Raw genomic sequence first — 25,722 nt, 5'->3', positions numbered from 1 at the left:
ATAAATTTACAAAGACGTGGAGTTGAGCTTCTATAACTAATCAGAATATAAAATCGATTATTATACCTAAATGCAGCTTGTATTTTGTATTTAATTTTTTCGTGCTTCAAATATTTTACGGATATTTTATGTATTTTTTATGTATATTAAAAAAAGTTTCAAAATTATAGGTGATATTGAAATTAATTTCTACCAGTGTAAATTTAGGTACAGATTTTTCTATTATCTTAGTTTGCTTTATTTTATTTTGCGTATATGTGTGTTGTTGTTTGTATTTGTTTGTGTTTTCCGTTTGGTCTTGTCAAATTTAATTTTTAGAACATTTAAAACGCGATGAGATCTATACCTCACGCGAAATATATATATTTTAAAGTCTGTACCTAAATTTACACTGGTAGAAATTAATTTCATTATTATCTATAATTTTGAAACATTTTTTTGATATACATAAAAAAGCTTTAAAATATATGAAACACAAAAATTAAATGCAAAATACAAGCAATATTGCATATATATCTATAAAAAAAAAAAAAAAAAAAAAAAAACTATTTAATATAAGACAGTTTATATGATTACTCAAACATCACGAAAAGAATATCGCTCGCGATTTTAACGTTACAGACTATCGATAGTTACTGGACTATGCGAGAGAGCGAGAAGGAATGAAGGAAATAAAGGTAATCCTCTATTGTTTCTCTTGTCTCATAAATCCTACTAGCTCTTCCTACGTCTCTTCCGAGCTCCGCTCGCGCTTTGGTCATATACAGAGTCATCTAACCCCGTCACTCTCGGCCATCCCATCTTCACCTTTCTCAGTAACATGCCCCGTAAATCTCTGGCTGTGCTTTACGACATATATGGTACTAGTCTTCATAAGGATACAAAGGATTTTATTCGTTATTCGATTGGCGTTCTTGGAGAAATCGCTTAAAAATCAATCACCGTACTTCTTTGATGAGCAAATTTTATCTTTATGTAAGATCCATCAATTCGTAACATTGTTAAAACTTACTTGTTATTCCAAGAACGACTGGCTCTATTTAATTGAGGCAGAGATTATTTCATATCGTACTGCTAAATTTATATCTCTATATTTTTTATTTTGAACGAAGTTTGAAGTAGACCAGTTTTTAGATTGTTACTGTTAATTGAAGTATTGTTAATAATTTATGATGTGCGCGCAATTATATTATACAATGATCACATATTATATCTCCATAATTAATTTTAATTACATATACAGTTAATAATTTATTTATTTATAGTACAACCACATTGAATATATGATGAATATACGATGATTATACACTATACGAATTAATTGTACAATATCATGACTGAATTAGATGAATAGAATTATTTCGAGGAAAATTTTGTTTGAAAGCTTTACTTTTTTAATTCGCAAAAAAAAGGGAGATGTGAAGTGTTTAAGATTTTATATTGAAAAAAAAAAAATTATTTTATATGCTATGTAGCTGGATTCTATCTATAGAGATATATTAGCCGTCTATTTTCTCCATTAACACGAAAAATTGATTGATTGAAATTTTTATAATAATATATTTATAATAAAAAATGTTATAATATTATAATATTTATAATACTATAATCATTTATAATATAATATTTCTAATAATAATTTATAATAAAATTTTATTTTGAATAAAATAGAATTAATTCGTTATTTATCATCACGTTACAGGTAATTCAATTGATTGATCGCTCGGCTTTACAACGGTTAAAGCGAAGTTTAAAAATATAGTTTCTACTAAACAAGTTCTAGAACATAGACGGATGGGCTATAAAAAATTAGGATAAGATCAGCGCGCGTTATAAGAATAAGTTACTATCATACAATTAATAAAATTACTAGTGTGTTTTTCATTAAATAAAATTAGATAAAATTTTCTAATTGAAGGAAATGTTTCTTTTATATATGTATATAATCCCCCTTTTCTTTAATTTATATTTCAATTTATTTTTACGATAGATGCATATTCAAAGAATTTCTTAAAAGTTATTCGATCTAATTTGTTCTAGCTCCTCCACTTTAAGGTAACTATTTACAATCTACATTTATAACTTCTATAAAATAGTTACCTTAAAATAAAATAAAAAATTTATCACTCACCCACACCGATGCCCAACAGCGGAGTTGATGATATTAAAGCTATGTTGTTCTGTAACATACAAATATAAAATCCAAATTATAACAGAGCTCAAAATAATTAATGTTTCAAAAAAATATTATAGTACGCACCGATTTTTATATTCGATATATGTACGATATAAAAAACAGTTGGATATAGAAAAATTTTATAAATTCTTAAGACTTTTTTTTTTTTTTTTTTTTTTTTTTTTTTTTTTTTTTTTTTTTTAATGGAAACTTTTATAGGATTTATATAAAAGTTTTTCTCTCTGATTCTATTTCGCTTAAATCATTTTAATAAACAAACCGAATTAATGCACACGCGCGATTTATAGTAAGTAATATATAAATAATAAATACCTCAGAGTTTCCTCGATGCCTTTCCTAGGCTTTCCCATCCTCTCAAATTGTCAGGATCGTCAGGATTTATTGACTTACACGCGCGACACTTTGAACGGCACTCCCGCACTTAAATGCGCGATACTTTAGACAGCACTCTCGAATTCCACGATCAGAAATAAATATGATCCTCGATGACAATATTGAAATCGGGATATAACGCGAAGGCACGACTAATCATTCGCGAATTGAAAATCGATGCACTAATATCCACTCAACGCATATAAGCCATTTACGATTCGTGGTAATACTGTGTTTTGGGTATTTTTAGCTTCCCTTCAGGATAAACCCTCCAGGTACTGAGCCCTCCTACCAACGTTAAGTCCTAATGTTTCATCAATGAAAAATTGATGATGCAACATAAGTATATGCTTCAAAAAAAAAAATATACCGAGAATATCGAATACCGGCCAATATATGCTTTGTCTTTACAAAATATTTTTTAATAAAAATATAAATCATATAAGAGCGCATAAAAAATATTGCATTTTATATAATACAATTATATAATTATATAATATAAATATGCTGAATATTTTGTTTATTGTATCGCAATATTAATAAATATTAATAAACGGTTGATACATAAGGGCTCGTTATTATTTCGATCGTTCGATTGAATATTAATTGTGAGACGAGATATATTTGGATATTGCAAATGTATATACGAATTGTTGAGAAACTAATTTATCGGATGTATGTATATATTTATTTCGTAACAAAATGTTTGCGTCCTTTATGGTTTCGATTTCTACTTCGACTAAATTAATTGTGACAAGTATTTGTTTCTGTTAATACGACACGTTTACGAATTTTTAATTGTGTAATTAATTATATGAACTGGTGATCGTTAAGTAAGTAATATAGCACACAGGGATAGAATACAAGCCATTACTTATCGACTCGAGTCTCGCTGCGTGAATGATAAAGGACTTTATACGATAACAACCTTGTATACGCAGCGACGCGTGCGTAAATAAACATCAGAATCGATTTGTTGTCGTTTCGCGAAATATTACTTTATATGTAATGTTTTAGAAAATAATTTTTCGCTGAATATTCTATACTCCTTGCCTTCTAATTTTTGATTGATAATAAACGGATTGAGAGATACATACAACGGCTTTTCATCGTCTAAATTATTTGATTCGGCGATTCGTATGTCCTACTCCTCTCTTTCAGTTCAGAAATGTCCTAATGGTAATAAATTATATATCGGTGAAAAATTTAAAGCGCGATGCGAAATATATTTAAGCCAACAAGCATTGTTAAAGAAATAATTATTGGTATAATTTACATACATGGTAAATGCCACGATATAATAAATATTAAGATTTTCTTTTTTTTTTTTTTTTTATTTCTTTTCTATCTCCTATTTTAAATGAACAAATAGCGCGATATATATTAAATATTATAAATAATTGCTCCAATATGTTTACGAATCATTATATAATAGCGAGAATAAAATAATTACGTGGTGAAAATATTACACATACGTAAATGTATGTGTGCGCGAGGCGCTATAGTAAACAACATTCAAATTAAAAAGAATTGATAAAATAATTTAATTAAAGAATAATATCGACAAAATAATAAAAGTATATTTTAATAATAACAAAAAAAAAACAATATTTTAATTATTTTAATTAACTTAATTAGATCAAGTTTCAAATTATTATATGTTTATATTGAAATGAAGTAATCTTTTTATGACGATGTCGTTCTTTTTATATTTCAGATCGAGGATGCTATGCTGATGTTCGATAAGCAAACTAATAGGCATAGAGGTGAGTACACTTATTATTTTATTCTTTTGAAAATATTGCGGAGGACTTATTACAACTTTGTTTTGCGTATAAACGCGCCGAAAATTCGAACTATCCTATTTAACGAGTCAATAATGTTCGCCGGTGAGATAATTAACGACCCGAGTTGAAAGACTGTAATTAGTAATGACGGTAAAGCCGCGATAAATACGAGGAAAGATAAATAAAAGAAAATTCGGAATATGCCGCGTACGCAAATCGTTACGGCATTTGGTGAATTTACGGCTCACGAATTGATAATTACGAGGGAGAAATTATCGCGAAGTACAAAGGAATTGGCACAGGATAAAAAGAGATTATTATTAAAAAAATTATTCTGTTTTCATTCGAAGATTTAAGAATATTAAACATCATGTGATTTTGGGGAATTTTTGTACAATATTTATAAATGTTTTCTTTATTTAAGAAATGATGTTAGACGTATCTTAGATATAGATGTATCTTATTGTTAGGCTTTCTTATTGTAATTCTACTTTTGATGCTTTGCATAGAAAATACAGAGTCTGATTAATGAGTATTTTGGCAACTTGATAATAATATATAATAGAACACTCTTGTGAGATAAATCAATAAGAAATGTAAAAATGTAAAACATTTTTTGCAAGGAGATTAATTTTTAATCATTTGTAAGATAAATATTACGAGTTATTAACAATGTGCCAGTGTCCGTCCAATCAATTAAAATCATTTTGTCATGATAATGTAATAGTATCAAAGAATTTTAAATGCTTGCGGTAGAAAATATATTTTCTCAGTCTTCTCTATCTTTATTTTATATTTTTTATGTTCTCTTGCTATAACTCGATATATTGTAGAATTAGTACTCTGCGTTGATACCACTGCTTCGATCCTCGACGAGGCGTGCGAGACTAAGAAATTTTTACCAGCAGCACTTTGCTAGCCATAACGACGAGAAGGAGGAACGGGATGAAAATGTTATTGAGATCGCGCGAGGAGCGCATGCCCAATTGAAAATCGACTGAGCTGAGAGAAGGGCGGAGGAGATCGAGAGGTCGCGATGAATGAAATATCGCGCGATGATATATAGGGCAGGTCTCTCGACTCCCTCAGCCTTCCTCTCTTCCGCTCCTCTCCGTTCGTCGGGAGCACATAGCCGGCACCTTGCGATTCTCGCTGGATCCATTCACATCGCTCTTTCAATAGGGTCGATAATCGTCAGCGATCGCGGTATCCCACCCCTCCGATTATCGGGAGAGAGTCCCTCTATCTTTTTTATCGGTACCTACCACCTTTTCTATAACTCTCGATCCTAGAGCGAAGGCGAGCGCCTGTGCCCAGGCCTCTTCGATGATAGATTCTAATATCGCTTATGAAAAATAGGGGCAAATGGGATATGAGAGTCGGCTCTCCCTTCAGTGCCACGGGGGGTTTCTTCCATCCCGTGAGACTTGTTGGAAGGGATCGGAGAGGGACAGAGACGTCTCGAATGTGCGTCGCACATCGTACAACGAATGACGAAGGGTGGGGGGGGGGGGTGTAGGGAGTAACTGAAATAGCGACGCGCACGGGATGACGATGGTGGATGGAGAAAGAAGGATGAATGGAAGTGAGATAGAGGGCTCTTTCAAAGCCCGTAATCTCTCTCGTGATGACATCCAATACCGTCCTCGACGAGAGTCTGCGAACCTCAAACCTCGCGCTCGGCTGTTGCTACTGCTGTTGCTCGCCGGCAGATATTCCGCGATATGGCACTTCCACGCCGGGTCCCTGACCTCTACGTGTGTGAAGTTTGCATCTCAAGTGTTAGCATCTCACAAATAAACTTCATATTAACTAGCATCCAGCATAGTTCCATAGTTCTTGATAGGTTTTAACAATAGTTCCGTCTAATTTACTATTAAAATCGTATTTTTAAGAAATGAGATGCTAACTTCCGGTAACATCTGATAGCATCTCATCGTATTTCGAATATTTGATCATGGGGGAGTAGGATTCCGTGGAGTTTTACAGCCTAGACACATTCTGTCAATAGTTCTGACGATTAAATTCTGTAGAAAGTAATTTATCGTCACAAAACCCATCTAATCCGCGCTACTGGCACCTTACTTTCAAAAATCGGAAGTTTTATTAACAGTTCTATTTGCATCCCGAAGAGTTCTATCGATAAGTATTAAGGCCCGAAGCTGTAAAACCAAAAATGAACAAGTTCTGGCCACTTGGGCCCGGTGCTAAATTTTTTAAGAGCGTATAACTAAAAGTGGCCAGAACTTTTTTATTTTTGGTTTTACAGCTTCGGGCCTTAATACTTATCGATAGAACTCTTCGGGATGCAAATAGAACTATCATTGGAACTTCGAAAATTAGAAAAAAATATCAACCCCTCGGGTCTTAGATATTTTTTAAGAGCGTATAACTAAAAGTGGCCAGAACTTTTTCATTTTTGGTTTTACAGCTTCGGGCCTTAATACTTATCGATAGAACTCTTCGGGATGCAAATAGAACTGTTAATAAAACTTCCGATTTTTGAAAGTAAGGTGCCAGTAGCGCGGATTAGATGGGTTTTGTGACGATAAATTACTTTCTACAGAATTTAATCGTCAGAACTATTGACAGAATGTGTCTAGGCTGTAAAACTCCACGGAATCCTACTCCCCCATGATCAAATATTCGAAATACGATGAGATGCTATCAGATGTTACCGGAAGTTAGCATCTCATTTCTTAAAAATACGATTTTAATAGTAAATTAGACGGAACTATTGTTAAAACCTATCAAGAACTATGGAACTATGCTGGATGCTAATTAATATGAAGTTTATTTGTGAGATGCTAACACTTGAGATGCAAACTTCACACACGTCTGACCTCTAACGGGATCATTCTCGAATCCTCCCGTAGACATACCGTGAGAAATTTCAGACCAAGTACGCGCGGAAGCGACGAGGATATTTATTACGCCGCGTTTGATATTTCTCGTTCGGGCCGGCTACGCGTTCGTCGATCGGGAACTTACACATATATAAATCTTTATATTCTGTAAAATACATTTTGAAAATACTTTCCTTCCACGTCTTCCATTCGATTTCGAATAATAAATTTTGTTACTGATATTACGTTTACGTAGCCTTGTTTTAAAAAATTACATAAAATCATAATTACGCGCTGATCGTTTTATAAACGATTAATATATTGAAAGTAATACATAGATGTATTTTTCAAGTATTAATTTTTCAAGTAAACAAATTTATTTTTTTTTTAACGTCACGCAGCTATATCTTTTCAGATTTGATTATATTAAAGGATAAGCTATTATCTAATTGTTCTTTGATTTATCTTCGTGTTCTTCATGATAAATTTCTTCGATATCTTCTTCACGTTTTGTCTTAAATATTGCATCACAGCTCTATAGATATTTAAACAAGCTTGATTCAATAATTTCAATAATTAATATAATATTTTTCAAGGACCTTCTATTAAAAAGTCTTGTGTACTATTGTGTCTTTTTAAAAAATCTATACGTAGCTATTTGCATTTTTCTGAGTTCCAGAATCAATTGTGATTGAATCGTAGAAACGCACTTTTAACGATATTAATGCTATTTTTTTCTGATAGTATATACAATACAATCTCAAATTTCTTCCTCCATCATTGTAACACTTTTTTTAAACACGTCCGCTTTCGATCTGCGTTCGATTGACATTACACGTTTTCTCGAGCGTTGCCATCGAATTATAAAGAGATCCTCGGACAATCTTCTAGGAGGTCTCTTTATACCCAAATCCCCGAAGAGGAGGCAGTCGACTGGCTGTCGCCTTCTATCCTTCCCCGCTATTGATGGAAGAAAGAAGACTCCGCCGAGAACAGCCCGGCAAACGTTTCCGGACAATTTCGAATCCCGATGGCTCCCGCAGCGAGCTATGATTTCCACGTGGATGGGCAGACTGCGATTGCAGCAAAGCGAGCTTTGCCTCCCCCCTTCTTCCCCATTTTCTCCCTCTCGTCTTTCTATCCTCTTTTCCCTCCTTGTCGGCGTCCTTACCGCGTCGAAGAGAAGAGGCGTCTATAGCTCGGAGCGCGATTATCCAAGCTTCGCTGGCCAAAGGATTTTCCCTCCTCGAGCTTCTCTCCCCGCGCAGAGTCTATGTTTGTGTGGGATGATAAGGAGGAATGAGAGCTCGTACCGCGTGTATTTGTACACGTGGCCTGAGCTCGTTCCTGTTGCACGATGGTGAATGTACGACGGGAATGCTGCTCATAAGTTGCGACCACATTGCTCTTGGCGAGAGCGTGTGCGTTCTTCGGTTCGACGTGGCAATGCGTGTGTGTGTATATATTTTATGACGCGTATGTGTTATACACTGACCTGTGTGTTCTTACTTGTCCGACGACAAGTCGGTCTTCCCGACGACCGTGCTCCAAAAGGAGGACTCCGCCTAGCCATGTATGAACACACGTCAAAGGGACAGCTCCACTGTCGATCGTTTATTGGATCGTATGCTCGCGTGCGCTTTGACGCTGGATTACCCGCGTTTGGCCTGGCGTCGTTTAAACGTCTCCTAAACGGACGTCGCTTATGGAAATCGGAATGTCTTCCACGAAGTAGAAGTAGAGGGAAGACTTGGAACATGTTGAGAAAGAGACTGTCCTCCCGTCGAGAAACGGTCGATTGATCATACGATTCCCATCGACTTATCCGTCGCTTAATCCCATAACTCACTTTAACTCACAGGAGATTTACACCTCCGATTATTGTCAAATAGAAAGCGCAATCTCAATACATGACAATTTCCTAAAAATAATATACATGTGACATTTTCATTCATTAACCAGAAAAACAGATTAAATGTGTACAAATTTTGTGCAGACCTTTTTTTTCTATCGATGGGGCTAAAAGCCGCCAAGATTCTTTTTCTCTCGCGATCAGCAATGTCACGTCAATCGTGTGACTAACGAGAGCCATTTCTGATTTTCCATCGAATTAACATAAGAATCGTGATTAATCCTGATTACACACTGGCATTATCTTTGCTAAATGAAGAAAATAAAGAAAGAGAGAGAAACAACGAACGAATCTCGCGTTCAACGTGGTCCAAAGTTGGCCAAGTCCGCAATCTGCCGTCTCCTACGGCATGCTTGGATAGATGCAATTACCTTAGCCACGTTTCCTCTCCAGCGAACGAGGAGAATTTCTGGGTGAAGTCTCAAGAGCGGCAAGTTCGCCAGTCAGCTAGCCGAGGCGGATGTGTGTGTTATGCCAGTTTGATGTAATCCGGCGCATCAGACGGCGCCCGGAACTGCAGCCAGTAAGGTTCTCCCCCTTCTCTCTTTCCCCCATCTCTTTCTCGTGTTCTGCTTCGCGCGCGCGAATCTCGCGCGTTTCTCTCTTCGGGGGCACGAAGCGATTCGCATGACACGCGCGCGGCGAATCTGACCAACTTCCACGTGCGTGTATGAATCCCGTTCCGATTCGGCTTCGAATAGTTGCTGCGCCTCCCCGGAAAGTTCCACGCCGGTCCGAGATAGTTTCCCATCCATCGTTTCTGATGGCGCTCCGTTCCCGCTTGCGGAGAGCGCACAGAATACGTACGGGGAATTTGCAAGATCACTGCGCGCCATTCACGAGTCTTCGGAAGCGATCGCTCGTGCGGAAAAGCTGGATTGATTCCGTCATGGAAGTTCTGTCGCTCTCCGATTAGACGGGCAAAACGCGCGCGTAATAACGCGCGTGCCTAATTCTCGATGTACCAAATTATAATTCTCGTGTAATGAATATTTGACACGAAGCGAGAATCGAACTTTGTATTATTGCAATCTGACATTTAATTGATATTTCGCATATTCTCCCGTTATTGATTAAGGAAATCGTTAGTGTATATATTTAATTCTTCGATATAAAATTCTTTGGAATTTACAAGCGACTCTTTTATTAATCGTTGCTTTCTTAAAGCGCAATAAACGTAATTCTCTTGCAAATTAATAATATTATTCAATTAAAGATGGCGTACGTTTATTATATAGCGTGAATTAATTTTAATATTAATAATTTGCATATTGAACAGTTTATTGTTTATGGAATTCTTTAATGAGATCTGTTGTCTTAATAATTTTTATTTAATCGTAGTGAGATGTGAGTGAAATTAATATTTAATTTTCAACAAAGAGATATATCGCGACTGTTTCGGAAAATATCTCAACGAGAATTTTTTTTCCTCTCGAGCGGAATTTCTTCTAGTCGAGGGAAGAAACTCCGACGGCGGGCGTCTTTTGGGAATGGCTAGCAATGGCGTTCGGGTATCTTCCTCGCTTGCATATCGGAAGGTTTCGCGCGTCGTTGCGAATTTCGAAAAGTTCTTTCGAGGAAAACTCATCCAGCCGCGCGGCCTGAAAACTTCTGAACGATGAATGGTTCGGGGAAAGATTACGTAAAGGATCACAAACGCGCGCGCGCGTTAAAACGTCGAGTACGGTTGAATGTGCCATCGGTTTTGGCCGATCCGGTCTTATCAATTCTTTCTTATCCTGGGATTACCGCAAACGATATGATCGTCAAGTGTAAGGTGTATCGCGCGTCTGACTCGTTCCGTTCTATTTCTACTGCCGATGTATATCGCGTGATATATATATAATCTTTCTCTATATATTTGTATGAAAAATATTACTATACAATCTACTATTATATTGCGCTTAGAAATATTTTATCTTGTGCAATTTTACAGCTACCTATAAAACTGTATTTTCTGTTTATTTCGTTGCGTGTTTCGCTTCTATTGACCCCTGCAAGCTTATAACTATCATTATTTTTTAATATGCGTCATACAGAAATATACTATCTGCTTATATTATTTACCACATTATTATTTTATATTTAAAAATTTTTTTACAGTTGTATTTAAATATATTTTTTATATATAATTTTAATAAATAAATAAATAAATAAAAAAAATATATATATATATATATATATATTAGGGGGAGTAATAGTTTTATTTTTTTATTGTCAATATATTTTTGTTTTTTATGCTTATCTATATATTATTTATTTATAAATTATTATTATCACCTTTTTTTATCATTGATGTTATTGCCTTCAACATCGATATATATTATTGCATATATACAGGGTGTAACAGAGCGCCCGTATCAGCAGTTTTTTGAGGAAATCACGCATTTTCGTGAAAAATGTTTCATGCAAAAGTTGTAGAGCTCTAAATGGCGTATTATATCATAATATTAGTATGACTTTGAATAGCACCGTCAGGATCATATAAAAATCACTTTGAATTTTCTAAATGGAACCCCCTATTTTTCATTACATATTCTTGTAGCTTACCTCGAGAACTTCCCAAAACACTGTAATAAAGTATCTTTTCATTAAGCACTTTTTGAGTTATTTTATATTTTAATCTAACATATTTTGATATAAAAAATAAAATATTTCGTAAAATATTCAGTTTTCGATAATCTTACCGTAATACTTTTGTGTACAGAAAAACAAATAATTGTTTTAAAAAATATATCGTAAATAATTTTCCTAAAAACAATTATTTTTTCATACCGCTCTGTTACACCCCGTATATTATTATAAAAGGAATATAGCATTTAATATATATTTTTAAACTAATTTTTCTTTTTTCTTTTATATGCGTAATATGACCTCCGTAACACTTCACCATCGTAGACTGTTCAACCAGTCGCATTACAGTCAGAGGAACACGCTCTCGACGGTTGGTGACTACAACATCCGCTATACGTAGCGGAAGGGTTAAGATCACGGTTGCTGATCCTTATCGAGGAGATGGCGAGCGATTTTCCGGTACGATTCCGTCGCGGCGCGTAAAGTTCTCCGGGCAAATCTCGGTATAAAAGGAAACCGGAATCCGTAGGATAGGGAGAATACGTTCTATCCATTCCATTATAGGAATCTCGGGGCGCGGCAGTATCGACACGCTCCAATTGTCACTTGCATTACGATGCTATACTCCAAGTGGAGAATCCTTCGCGGCTGCAACGCGGTGGCGGAGACTCTAAAATATTGAAACACGCGCGTTGCTCCCGGTACTTTGCTTTCGTTCTTAACCGCGCTTCAATTTTCGGCCGTGCTCTTTCGCCACGTCTTTCCTTCTTCCTTCATTCAGACTTCGCTTAAACTTAAATAACCGCATCTCGACTGAGCTGACAGTCGCGAAGAAATTTTCACCTATTTCGACATGTTTTCGTCATGTTTGCCAGTTTTTATTCCTGGATGCATTTTCGAGCTTCCCTTCGCGTTTGTGAATGGAATTTTTCTGTCACAAATAAAACGATACTCGCAACATATTTGAAAAGAAATATATTAAAGGCACAGAATATATATATTTTGGAACAATTAAAGAAAAAATATATATTTTGATAAAAGCTTTTTTTTAATATCTTTTTTTTTTTTTATATATAACTTTTCGAGATGCGACTTTTTAATCGAAACAATATATGTATATGATTTGCATCTTACATATAATTAGCTTATTAATGTCAAAATAAAATTAAGATAAGATTAAGAAGATATATATATTTTGCCTTGCGAAATCAGATATACATATGTATAATCTTTTATAGTGTCCAGATTACAAGAAATATTTAATGATTATAAAGAATTGATATTACTTTTCGCAGCACAGATTTTAATTAAGATTTTAATTTTAATTAAACATATTGATCGTTTTTTTAATCGTGTTGCAAATACTCATCCTGGTGATATTTTTGAAAATTATCTGAATCTTTTATAATTCTATTTTTTATTTTTCTCTCTGTACTTACTTTTATCAATCTCTCTCCCGTTTAGATGAATCGATATCGCGCTCGATTGGACGTATCGATACGGCATTCAGCGCTTTTCCTTCTTCTTTTATTTTCTCCCTTATGTTTTCTTCTATGCAATGTATAGAGTCGATTTCGAACGCGGTACACAATGGGTCTTATATAGGCGCATACTTATTATCGAATCTGCTTCGTCTCGCGGATAATCCTGGATTCCATGGGCAAGGAAGCGCTTTTTGTCCCGCGCTCGTTTGCCGCCATTCTGTCGGCGTTTTCCTTCTACTTTCTTTCCTACGTACAGATCCAGCTTCTGCGAGCGATTGAACTGGGCCTTGCGATTTTATGGATCCGTTTTGAATCGAGAATCGACCTCCGCCGATGCGCTACTGAAGCTGAAAAGAGGAAAGAGGATCCTGATAGTAGAGAAAGATAGAACGAAAAGGTACCTCATAATATATCTAAAAAAAATCATTTCAACGTTGAGAGAATATTGCTTGATAAATAAATTTTTAATTAAAATTCTGTTGAAATAAAGTTCACTTTTGGGTGAAAATAAACAAGATGCTGTTGTCTGTCTACATCTCTAAAGTTTAATTTGTCCGAATTCTCCGCCTCGACATTTGTCAAAGAACAACATCACCAAGTTTGAGGCAATTCCAACGAAAGGTCCTTCATACACAAACCATTCGTCAAGACAAGACTGTTTATCGCGCAAAACTTCGTAAAGATAAGAATGCGAATGGTAATTGCGCGTTAAGAAGAAGGTAAATTCATCTTTCGGGACGGAAAATTGCGATATCCCGCAGCTACGAGAGAAGGAGAAGGATGAGTAGAGCGGTTCGTCATTCAAGCATGAAAATACTCAAAGTGTCTCGTGCCTTCCTCATCACTCCTTCTTCGCTCTTCGTTTTCTTTTATATTTTCCTTTCTCTTTTTTTCTTTTTTTATTTATTTATGTCTGCAAAATGCTGATCTTATCAGAGACAACTTGACCCTTTCGACTCATTCGTACTTTGACGAGTTTAATCTTTCTCGCTTAGGGTGTTCCTATCTTCTCAACCCCGTGCACTTCCGTCTCTAATTCTCCGTCATCGGAGAATCTTTCGTTCGTAGGGAAGAATTTAAAATTCAAACGTAAGTGGCTCTCTTTCGAGTCGTCGTCGTCGTCGTCGATGTCGACGCTATCGTTCCGCATCACCCGCGTCTCTCTTTTCTCTCTCTCTCTCTCTCTCTCTTCTCTTGCAACCTTGTACACCCTCGAGGCGCGTTCGTTCCAGATGCATGAATTTCGAGCTGTAACTCCCTGACATGGCTTGCACGAAGCGAGCGCTCGAACGGAAGGAGAATGATCGACGGGCGAAACGCGGTTGTACATATTATCAAAGTGGATAGAAATGCGCTTGTAATAAGAGGAGGGGAGTTGTCAGGTTACCCTTTGTAACTTTAAAGTAACTCGCTCTACGCACATGCTCTTTTGTAATATTAATTTCAAACGTTGCACCGTTGCAGATTGCTGCAATTCACTTTTTGAAGAATAACAAAGCAAAATGATTTATCGATGTCTATAACTATATGCTTGTCTCTTTAATATACGAACATACGATATATTTTAAATATTTGCGTGATTACAAAGTAATTTTTCTTAACTTCAACATTTGAGAAGTTATTATATAATAAATATTTTTAACAAAAGAAAATATAAAAATGTTATTCTCTTAACAATCTCTTGATTTGAATAGTTTCTAGTAATTTGCGGGAAAGAAATAAAGGGAGAGAGAGAGAGAGAAATGTCGTACAAACATCGCATTCCAGATCCGGGTTGCCGCTGGATGCGTCTCTCGTCAAGTTTGAGTTACGAAACAATGAATATTCATTAATCTCCGGGACACCGCGGTTGCGAGAGCGCGAGTGCGCTTCCGGCGCAGCTACATCGGGATTTCCGCGCCGTCGACAGAGGCGTCGTTATCGGGAATGTCGTTCGCGTTTGCATCCTCCTTCCTCTTCTCCACCCTAACGTTTCTCCAATAGCTAATTCAAGAGACGTAAGTAATACACGCGGCTCGCGGAATAAATCTCTGATGATCCGCGAGTGATCGATGAAGAAGAAAATAGTTTCCCACATTTAGCGAAAAGTTATACAAGTCCGATGTATAATTATCGAATTAATTACGATGTTTATAATAAATACAGATTTTGGTGTTCTTTAGAGAAATATTTTTATTCAATCAATGAATAGTATCTTTAAGCGTACAATGAAGTATTGTATATATATTATTGTACCTTTTAAAAGAGTTCTATTATAGTTGATTTAAAAGCTTTTTCGTCTTTTGTTATTTAATTGCTTTTTCTATCCAAATTTTTGATGCATTGTTTCGAGTGTAATCGTTTAAATCAAAAGAAACTTCAAAAAGTATTTGCAATGAAGAATTATTAGACTTGAAAAAATTAACATGGAAAAACGGGAATTTTAAGAAAAACTAAAGGCGCGATATTTGAAATATCTATCCATCTTAAGCTGAAGAAAATCGTCGTATTATTCTTCTATATATAGAATTTGCAGTGACGCGAGTGGTTTATCCATCGTATACTAAAACGCGTTCCATAAATTTAAATAACATCACCGATGCACTCGACAAAATATTATTTGCTCGAGAAGAGCAAAATAACAAATATAACGATCAGTTCGCTAAAGATGGTACAAGGATAAAAATTGAAAATTTTATGTACAAAAATCAAACAAGCCTCTTGGCCTTGTCCGATATCTCTCCCTCTCTTTTTTTTTTCACGTTATCGTTTTCACAGATTGTTATCAGAACATCCGGATGAAGTGGCAGGCGAATTTATGAACTCTCTCGCATATTCTATCTAGTGTCCTGATATTATTGGCGTACTTGACCGATCGTATTTCACATTTAAACGCCTCGTTCTGTCAAATCTGTGAATCACTCTACGTCCTAATTCTTGCTAGCTGCTCTGAGGATGGATTGCACGCCAAATGCAACGCGTTTAATATCGTTGAGCGGAAAAAGTCGTAATGCAAGTTCATAATTAGACGCAGTGACTCAGAAGTTGTGCATTTTTCACTATACATTTTTCAGTGAATTTGAAATCGATTCTTTTTACAAGAGGGAAATAATAAATTTTTTTATAATTTTGTCAGATGACTGACATGTGTAAAATATCGTATATCATAAATTTCGTGAAAATCTACAAATATCATTTTTACGATAAATTTTTATCATTGCAATAAATTTCATACATTATTATTGAATTTATTTTTACCATTTCTGTTAGAATATATTATATATATCCGGTATTAAATTTTTAAATTTTTACAATTTTCCAGTAGACCTTGTAAATCGTAATTTATAAAAATAGTTTGAAACTAACAATATTTTATATATGTATTAAGAAAATATTTTAATATTAAGAGAATTGCAATTATTGTTTACAAAGAAATGTGTACAAAAAAATTAACTTAATTAAGATATCTTATTGGCTTTTCCGAATCCTCGTTCAATCCTCTAATTTTCAATGACTAATATGTAACTAAAATACCATTACAGGTCCTCTATGCGTAGTAACAACCGTCATTATTCTCAGTTTAGCTTCCAGCATCTGCGTTTCAGTATTTGGGTTGAAAACTTGAATACCTTCGCGTAATACGTGACACGAGCCGGAACAATACTCGTTACTGGGTATTATGAATAAGAGAACAGAGGAGCGAGCACCTGTAGCAATCGATGGCAACCGATGACTCTATTATGTGCCGGTGCTCTAGCGCGCCGGCCATTATTCATCCCTCGCGGAGTCATACACGAGTCGAGTGTTCGAAATACAGGGAAGATGAATGGCGGGGGTAGCCGCCGGCGTGGCGCGCCGGGAAAGGGGAGTAGCAATAACCGGGGGATTAAAAGAGAATTAAAAGTGTGTCGGTCGCGCATCTGTGTCAAGCGCGGAAAGGGCAGAGTCATCCGTCGTTGGGATATCGAAGCGACCACGGCAGCGCGAATGAAAAGGAATGACGGTGAGGGACGGAGGATGGGAGGGAGTGTGGGGTGGGGTAGGGTGTGAGGGGAGTAAACAAGCGGAACTCGTCCACCCTCTCGTCATCTATGCACGCGCGCGTTCTTTTTGTCGTTGCGCATCGAGCCCTTTAGCTCGCGACGCCACGTGATTTATCTCGCTTTTCGTCCGATTGGTTCTTCCGCTGAAATAATTACCGGCTCTTTTCGACGTGTTAGTTATTCCAACGTAATTCGTTTAACTCGCGAATCCAGCGGAACAATTTCCGGCACGCTGTGTATACCGATCAACTGACGGAATTTATCTATTGTTCAAAGTAGATCTATTATTGGTCCACTGAATCGGGCGTGAAAACACCGGATTTTTCGACAAAACCGATTTTTAGTTTTTGCAACTTTTATGAAAAGGAATGACAGATTTTTATAGATTTTATATCAAAGATAAAAAAAAAAAGAGATGATTTATGCATTATCAAGATATTTAAATCAAGTATTGTTCAAATGAGGAGAAATATTGATTTCGGATATATTTAAGAATTCGTTGATAAAGATGCGCGACTAACAATGCATCCTGGTTTTTCTTTTCGTCTCACAGGATGTTCATCATCTTTCGTCATCATTTCACATCATCGTTTCGTTACGACGAATTTCGCGAATAGTTTGGAGCAATGCCTAACTGTCTGTGACGTCTGTGTTCTCGCTCGAAATGAAAGCAATATACGACCGCTGTTCAATCATTTCCAGCTTATAGGACTGCATCCTCGCGAGATTGGATTTTCACGATACTTGATATTTTGCAATAGAAGGTCGGAGCGTTGAACGCCCACAACTACGCGTGCTATTTCCATTTATTATCGAATTGCCATACGTCGCGTACGATTAAGCCGGATTTGCGGGTGATTTATTATTCACGTTTGTTCTGCCACCTGTATCGATTCCCGGTCATAATTAACGACAAGGCTTTCGGAAACTCCCGCGCGCGATCGTGTCGGACAACTCTTGTTGTCTCGAATAGAGAATGTAAGTTATCATCGCCATGGAATAACCGCGCGATCGCAGATGCTTGACGAGTCTATGCGAGGCAAATCATATTTTCGCATGTGTAATGTGCCGAGTCAGCATTTTTTCCTGATATAGCTCTTCTAACTCACGACCTTTCTCTCATTTTTTTTTCGCTCTCTCCTTTTCTCTCTCACGCGCACTTTCCATCAGAAAACAGCCAGGCCAGAAGTTGCGCAAACTCGTAGAGGGTCTTATTTGCTGGAAGGGCGGGTATTGCGAGTGACAGCTGGCTGTTCATTATTCCTGGATTACCGGACTGGTGCACGAGAGTGGAAGCGAGACGGATGGAGAGAAAAGCGAGGGTTGAAGAGAATGCAAGAAGAATGGAGAGAGAAAGAAGATGAACGTTGTTGAATGGGACGAGTGAGAAGAAGAAAGATGCGAGAAACCTTCAGCTCGAAACATTGAAATTCTCGGCTAGTCTACTCGATAGGATGTTTTGTCGTATATATACATATATATCGTTAGGTAGTTGTAGTTTTGAAGATTTTCCTACAAATTTTTTTATCTCTCTCTCTCTCTCTCTCTCTCTCTCTCTCTCTCTCACCAGAGTTTCGGCCAGGTATAAATAAAAGTTGTTGAAGACGATCAAAGTTTTGGAAATCTTAAACAAAGAGCGTATTGTTATTGCCGGTAAAAGATTTATATTATACTATGCCGCAAAGTTTTTATTTTATTTTATATATAATATTATATAAAAGGCAGATTCATTAAAAAGATTTATCATTACTAAGTTTATTTCTGCGCAAGCAACTAACAATAAGATACTCCGTAAGGATACTCGTCCATCAACCGTTATGTTCTGGTTTTCTGGATTCGTCGGTTTTTATACACATATCGGATTCAGATACCGCTCGTTATTTTCAATGTTTGTTCAACAACTACCAACTGCAAACCTGACATTTCATTTCTGTACTTCGTGGGCTGCGAGATTTTTTCGGTTAAGAGCTTTCTTTCACGTTTAGAAATATCAATACACACGACATGAAAAATTGTTGTCCCAATTTTACAAGCGTATATACACGCACTTATTTTATTTATATATGACGCAATATACAATTTTTAATATATATTAGTATCGAATATATTAAATAGAAATTAAGATAAATAGTATAATAATATCCAAATATTGTAGAATTAATTGCGTTATACGTATGGATTATAGTAACAGGAGAAAATTAAAACGCAATTGTTGCCAATTTCAAAGAGAAAGTGGCTTGATGAATAAGATTGAGATTCTAGGGAAAAGAATTTCTATATAAATTCAAATTAAAAATTAAATCGAAAATGTTAGAAAAAAATTTTGTGAGAGAAAAAATAAAGATTTAATAATAGTCGATAATAATAATGATGATAATAGTAAGGATGATAGTTATATGGGATCAATGACGATGACAGTGCAATATTTTCATTAATCAATCAAATATAAGAGCAAAAATACACATGCAACATAAAAAGCATATGATGGTGTAGGATTTCTTTCGCAAGCTACAACTCGAGTACTTTGTTTTAACGATCATTAAAAATCGCAAAAACGCATCTCAATTCATCTTTCTGATCTCTCCGGTCGCGTTTCTTTCGTCTTCGCAACCTATTTGAACGGATCGGAGAATGTTTATCGATAGAATAAATTTTACGAGAGTCCATAAAAAAACATTGCACTTTACCTACCTCGATTGAACACTTAATACTCCGGAAGCTAAACGCGGGCAGAGCGTTACGATTTAATTACGCTTGATTCCGCTTTATGATCTTCCGACGAACCAGGATTATGAGTCTCCGTGGATGATCGTAACATCCGCGAAAACACATCTTCTCATCGTATTACGTTTCTTATACTTGGCGTGAATATAAAAGGACTTTATACGACAAACTTAGAAAATTGTTCCACCAAGGATAAATATTAAAACTATAGCAGTAGGCGCGTGCGCCCTCGGCCTCTCCTGGGTGAAATAAAGTTGTAAGGGAATTAAGTCAACGTTGCGTAAGATGTCTGTAATATCGCGAGAATTTGTTATCACATTTATTTGAAAAAGATAATCATATCATTTTCGCATTATATGCGCTATATATTACATCGCGTCGAACATTATCTTTCGTACGGTTAAATTTTCATTATTAGATGAGAATAATGAAGAGGGTATATTAAGATGCGCGTGTAACAACTTTACTGAAAAATTTCTTTTTTTTATTGAAATTATAGTATATCATCTTTTTTTCGCTATTTTCATAATGTATACCGATATATGATAATTTTGCAAATATAATAGGGCAAATGTAAGGATACATAATATTATCGAAGCGTGATACCAAATTGAATTTACTTATATTAATAATAAGTAAGAAAAAAAATTAGAAAAAAAAAGTAACAAGTAGTAATAAATAATTTCGGTTTAATATTTTCTCTTTTTTTTTCTCTCTCTCTCTTTCTTTCTAATAAAATCTTCGATACGATGAAATATCTTCTATTTGCATTTTTCTATAAATTTCAAGATATATATATTTCTTTTGGAAATTTTAGTTTTTAAATTGCAGTTTTTACATTTGATCATATCATTAAAGCAGGAAATATGTAGGAGGGCATTACTTTTCGCATTAAAGATTCTTTGAAGCATAATATGTTCCTAGAGTCTTAAAAGGGTTAAATCTAGTTGCAACGGCCCTTTCCGTTCCCCTTCTACTCTTCACGCCCCTACGGTTTTAATAAGGCTTGATTACGAGTTTTACGAGCAGTCGGCTCGCGTTGCGCATCCTAGTTGATGGCCTCCCTCAAGTGCTGCCTGGCTCTCTCGCGAGTAATTAAGTTTACAAGTGCAGCCTGTCTTCGTCGTAGCGGCGCAAGTGGCGGACCTTCTTCTTCGTGTTCGGGTTAAGTGAACGATGCTTTTCGCGATGCAACGACCAATAACGAGTAATTTTAAACGGAGAGACGTTTCCTTGACGTACTCCGCGACGAGAATATAATTATAATATAGCGACAATAGTAACACGATGAGATACAAACCGCATTTCCACAATGGTCGCGATTACGATTAATATAGTTACCGTTCCGATTTTTTTTCTCCACGTCAGTGGTCCGATGTAATTACTCACTGTATTATATTCTGTTAACAATGATAATGATACCACCTGCCATACGGCTGAAATTTCCACTGTTGTCTCATTAACAACGATAATAGTGGTAGCTTCAATGAGAGATATAATTTCATTATCATAGTAATCGCGGCACATAATTTTCTGGCAACATTTGCACAAACAACGGAAATTTGCGTTGTCGTCTCATTAACAATAATGATAATAATGACAGCAGAGAAATGAAATTTTGTTTTCATAGCATCTACTGAGGAAGATCAAGATAATTGTTTTCTGACGAATTAATATTTTACGTAAGCGGCCTTTCTTTCTCTCTCTCTCTCTCTCTCTCTTTCAAGTTCGCGTTATCGTCTCATTAACTGTCTCGTCGTGGTTTTCCACCATAGTACAATATATAGTCGCCAGCAAATCGCGTCCGGGGGACAAGTGGCGACAAGCGACAACTTTTAACCGACGCACACGCGGCCGGTATTTATCAAGATCATTTAACGGGTAGAAGAGGGTCTTTGTCACGCACGTCTAATTATTCCCCGGAGTGCGACTCGCCGCGCAAACATCCCCTTCCGTAAGAACATAATGAACCGTACAACAGAAATTACGATAGCAATTAGAGCATTCAAAGACACAAGATTTATGAGATATTTTGCTCATCCTAAAATAAAGCATAAAGACTTTTGTAACGACTTGTGTGCCACTTTTTTTAATATTTCATTTAATATATAAAATTTCTATAAATACCTTCACATTAGATATCTCATTAATTAATTAGTTTTGACAGTAAATATTCAAGAAGTATCGCGTGATGAAATATTATACAATATTAGAATTTTTTCGTACGATAATTTGTATCTCTTTGAGTAATCCGGATAAAAAATTTGGCTAGTAAAACATACGTAATACACAAGATATTTTATCTCTCTTATATATTTACATAATATAAGCTTAACATCCTATTTTACTTTAATGGCAAGTGGAATAATGCCGTATAAATAATCAACGTTCTACAAAGCGTAGGTAAGGGTTCCATAATTTCCAGGGACATGGAATAAACCCATTATTTACCTCTGATGCTCGAATTGCCTCGCCTCGAATCGTCGAATATAAATGATATCGTGCGTAATTTCGGCATAAATCAGCACTGTACTCTCGCGTGCGTGATCTGAAATAAACCGCCACGTGACAAAGACTGATCCTCCCGGATTAGGTTTCTCTTACTAATAAGACAGCCATTTCGGCCGCTGTCTTTTTATACGTCCAACGATGTTTAAACGGTACATAGCGATAACAATCCAGATTCACCGGAAATAAAAGATAATTTAGCATTGGCTAAACGTTATAAAGCAAGAGACGAAACAAGTAAAATTTGCATAAAAATAATATTCTATATAATTGAATGACTAGAATTTAATATTAATTTATCGTGCTTTCTCTCTTAATGTTTTAATTTTAGCTATTGCATCTAAAATTATTTATTACATACATATTATATACAATATATTTATAGACTATGAAAATAAGTTACTTTCTCTTTCTACAACCACTGTCTCGTTGCTTTATTTTTTTATTTGTAATATGTATTTTTTAATTCACGGTAAAAATAGTGCTTTACATTTCAACTGATATTCGATTAGATCTCTAATAAATTGTTATTATGTATGCTTTATATATTGTACGTTTGAAGATGAAAATAAATTTTTCTCGAAACGTTTCTAAGTGGTTCTTGATCGTTATTGCCGTGCGCCCTCCATTTGTCACGGCCGATGGAAATCACGAGCATAAATCATGCCGATTCTGTCACGCGCCGATCGCGTTCGATCCGAGTTCGATAGAGGGAAAATGTATCGGAAAGGATTCATTGAATAAAGTTCCTAAATTTCCATCGTCGAACGGCGAATAGATTTTCGCGATGTTCGCACGAGAGAACGTATATCGCAAATAAGTGTTTCGTGTAGAAAGAATTTATCGCCCGGCTCCCACGCTCTCGACACGTGTATATCTCCCCGCGAAATCGATATGCGATTCCACCGCTGCCGGATGTTCGCGGAATACCGTCGCGTTCGACGAGCGTTCGATGATATGTTTTATTCATTTTTCGCACTCTAAATTCATAACATTTCGCAAAACAGACAGCTTTATTCCACGCGTGTTGAAACTTTTTTCGGCCACCGTGCTCGACATAAACGATTACGGAGAAACGCGAATTGATTCCAGAACGAATTTCGCAAGCATCGACCACCGTACTTGATTCTCGATCCTTCGCGAACCAAGAACAAAACGGTTGCGTTTGCCGCGACTTAGAGAGTCAGGCTTTACTACTGTTAAAAGGAGGCTTTCATCCGCCTTACTTGGAGAACGTAAACCTTAAAGTGCATAATTCAGCATAGCTCAACGAGCGTCACACGTTTCCTTTACGATCCCTAACGAACCTTATGCGCTTTCGCATGTTACTTAAATCCATGACTATAAACAACATCGCTAACTTGCAAGATACGCAGCTCGAGCTTATCAACTGCTAGTTAAATTCTTTAGTTAAATTCTGTCGCCTATCATCGAATTATAATGAACGAACTTAATGATGGGGGACGATATATCGCTTACTACGAATAAATATACGATATTCTTACTAAAATGCGACAGTTTTTGTGGACGTATAGTTCTAACTATATATCCTGACTTTAGCAAAAATATTATAAAGTGACTAGAGCGTCCTGAAAATTTCTTAATTTATTAAACATTGAATAAAGTTTTCAGATAGCTTAGGCATATATATTTTTTGAAAGATTTACGGTCAAAAATTTATCCAATGTACAACTAAAAGAAATTTGACATCAAATGCATCTGAAGCTATCATGCGCGCGCATAGATTTACATAATACCGATACAGATGGACCGCAAGGATATAATCCTCGGTGCGGTCAGCTTCGAAATATCACACGCCAAATTCCGCATGGCATAATCCCATTTCTTTAATTTGCATATTAAATACATATTCGAGCCCCTATTCTCTCTCTCTCTCTTTCTCTTTCTTTCTCTATTTCTCTCTCTTCGCCATCCCTTTAAACCCCTCGACATATATTTATTATATATGTATCCGTAGATTCATCCTAGATTCTATGAGCTCACTTTCACATACAGTATTCGCGCGAACATGCAAGAGAGAAAAAGATAAAAAATTCAGCTCGCCGGAGAATTCGTTAAACGAGAAATTGTTCATTACGTCGGATGATCCTCGGCTTTGCGTTTTTCGTGCTGCCCGCTTGGTGCGATTACGTTGTAATTATATGCGCGTTGCTTTATTTAACCGCATAGTATTGTATAAAACGATGTGCTTCTCTAATTTGGTCTTTTAAGATAAAATAAGTATGACATAGATGTGAAATAATTTCTATTTAGATTTACGCTCGTTGCCGTTTGATGAAAACTAGAACTTAAATTGCGAAAAATATTTCAATTATTTCAAAATATTTCGTGCAATGTATTCATTCCGCTACGCTGATTTTTTTCTACTTCATATTTTCATTTCATATCTATCTGTGAGCATTTATAATTTTATAAATGCTTATAATTTGCGAGCAAATTATAATTTTATCGGCTTATTCTTCTTGTTAGACGGAATAATCAGAATATATATTAATGATATATTATATTCTACGATACGTTTCTTTGTAAAATCTTTTGATACGGCGCCAAATATCAGGAGATTTTACAAAGAAACATACCGTAAAATATTCATCAATAATCGATTCTTGGATAAAATCACTCGCATGTGATTGAATTGATTTTGACCCTTCGCACGTGTATAACCCTGCGCCGTCTCTTTCGCGTTCTCTTTCCACTCCCAGCTCGACTGCTTCGAGAAACGCGAAACGCGAGTAGAAGATACGGAGTACTGGCAAGAATCAAAGGAGACAATAAGAGAGGAGAAAACGAGACTGTCGTGTCAGAAAGAAATGAAGACAGAGCTATCAGTTACGGAACGCCGTCTGCACGGAAGCAATTCATTCCGCTTCACTGTTCAACCCTTATCCGTCCAACGTTTTCCTTCCACCTTTCTGATTCCATCCCCACTACCGCCGAAATCTTTTGATCTCGCCTGCTGCTCACCTGCGCCATGTGCTTGAACAAAGGAGATATTTCTTAGAAAAAAAAGGAAACACTTGAAATAAATCACATCTCTAACAGTTATGAGTTTTGTATTAATCCAAGATTAAAAAAGACATTAAAATATCTTTCGCGACATTCCCGAAATGTCAAATTATTTGATGAAAAATATTCTGTGATCCAAAGTCAATTGTACAAATAAAAATTTTTTCGCGATATGCGACCGTAGTTAAAAATATAAGATTTTCTTGACAATTTCTGATTTAATGATAAAATTAGTTATACAAGGCAATACATTTTTTTATAGTTAAATG

General features: G+C 35.8%; 1 protein-coding gene across 4 annotated transcripts in view; it reads left to right on the top strand.

Annotated features, from left to right (window-relative positions):
• Rbp6 (RNA-binding protein 6) overlaps window positions 1–25,722 on the top strand; it is a 420,916-nt gene that overhangs the window by 302,419 nt on the left and 92,775 nt on the right. For all 4 annotated transcript variants that reach the window (XM_070314118.1, XM_070314115.1, XM_070314116.1 and 1 more), the window contains one exon: window positions 4,287–4,335. In XM_070314118.1, the coding sequence (XP_070170219.1) occupies window positions 4,287–4,335 (49 nt within the window). The remainder of the gene's footprint in view (window positions 1–4,286; window positions 4,336–25,722) is intronic.

Source organism: Polyergus mexicanus, unplaced genomic scaffold (assembly GCF_030449975.1).
Source record: "Polyergus mexicanus isolate NDT 795.1 unplaced genomic scaffold, iyPolMexi1.0 SCAF_26, whole genome shotgun sequence".
NCBI lineage: Eukaryota > Metazoa > Arthropoda > Insecta > Hymenoptera > Formicidae > Polyergus > Polyergus mexicanus.
Note: the sequence above shows the minus strand (reverse complement) of the source record. Positions and strands in the feature narration are given on the sequence as shown.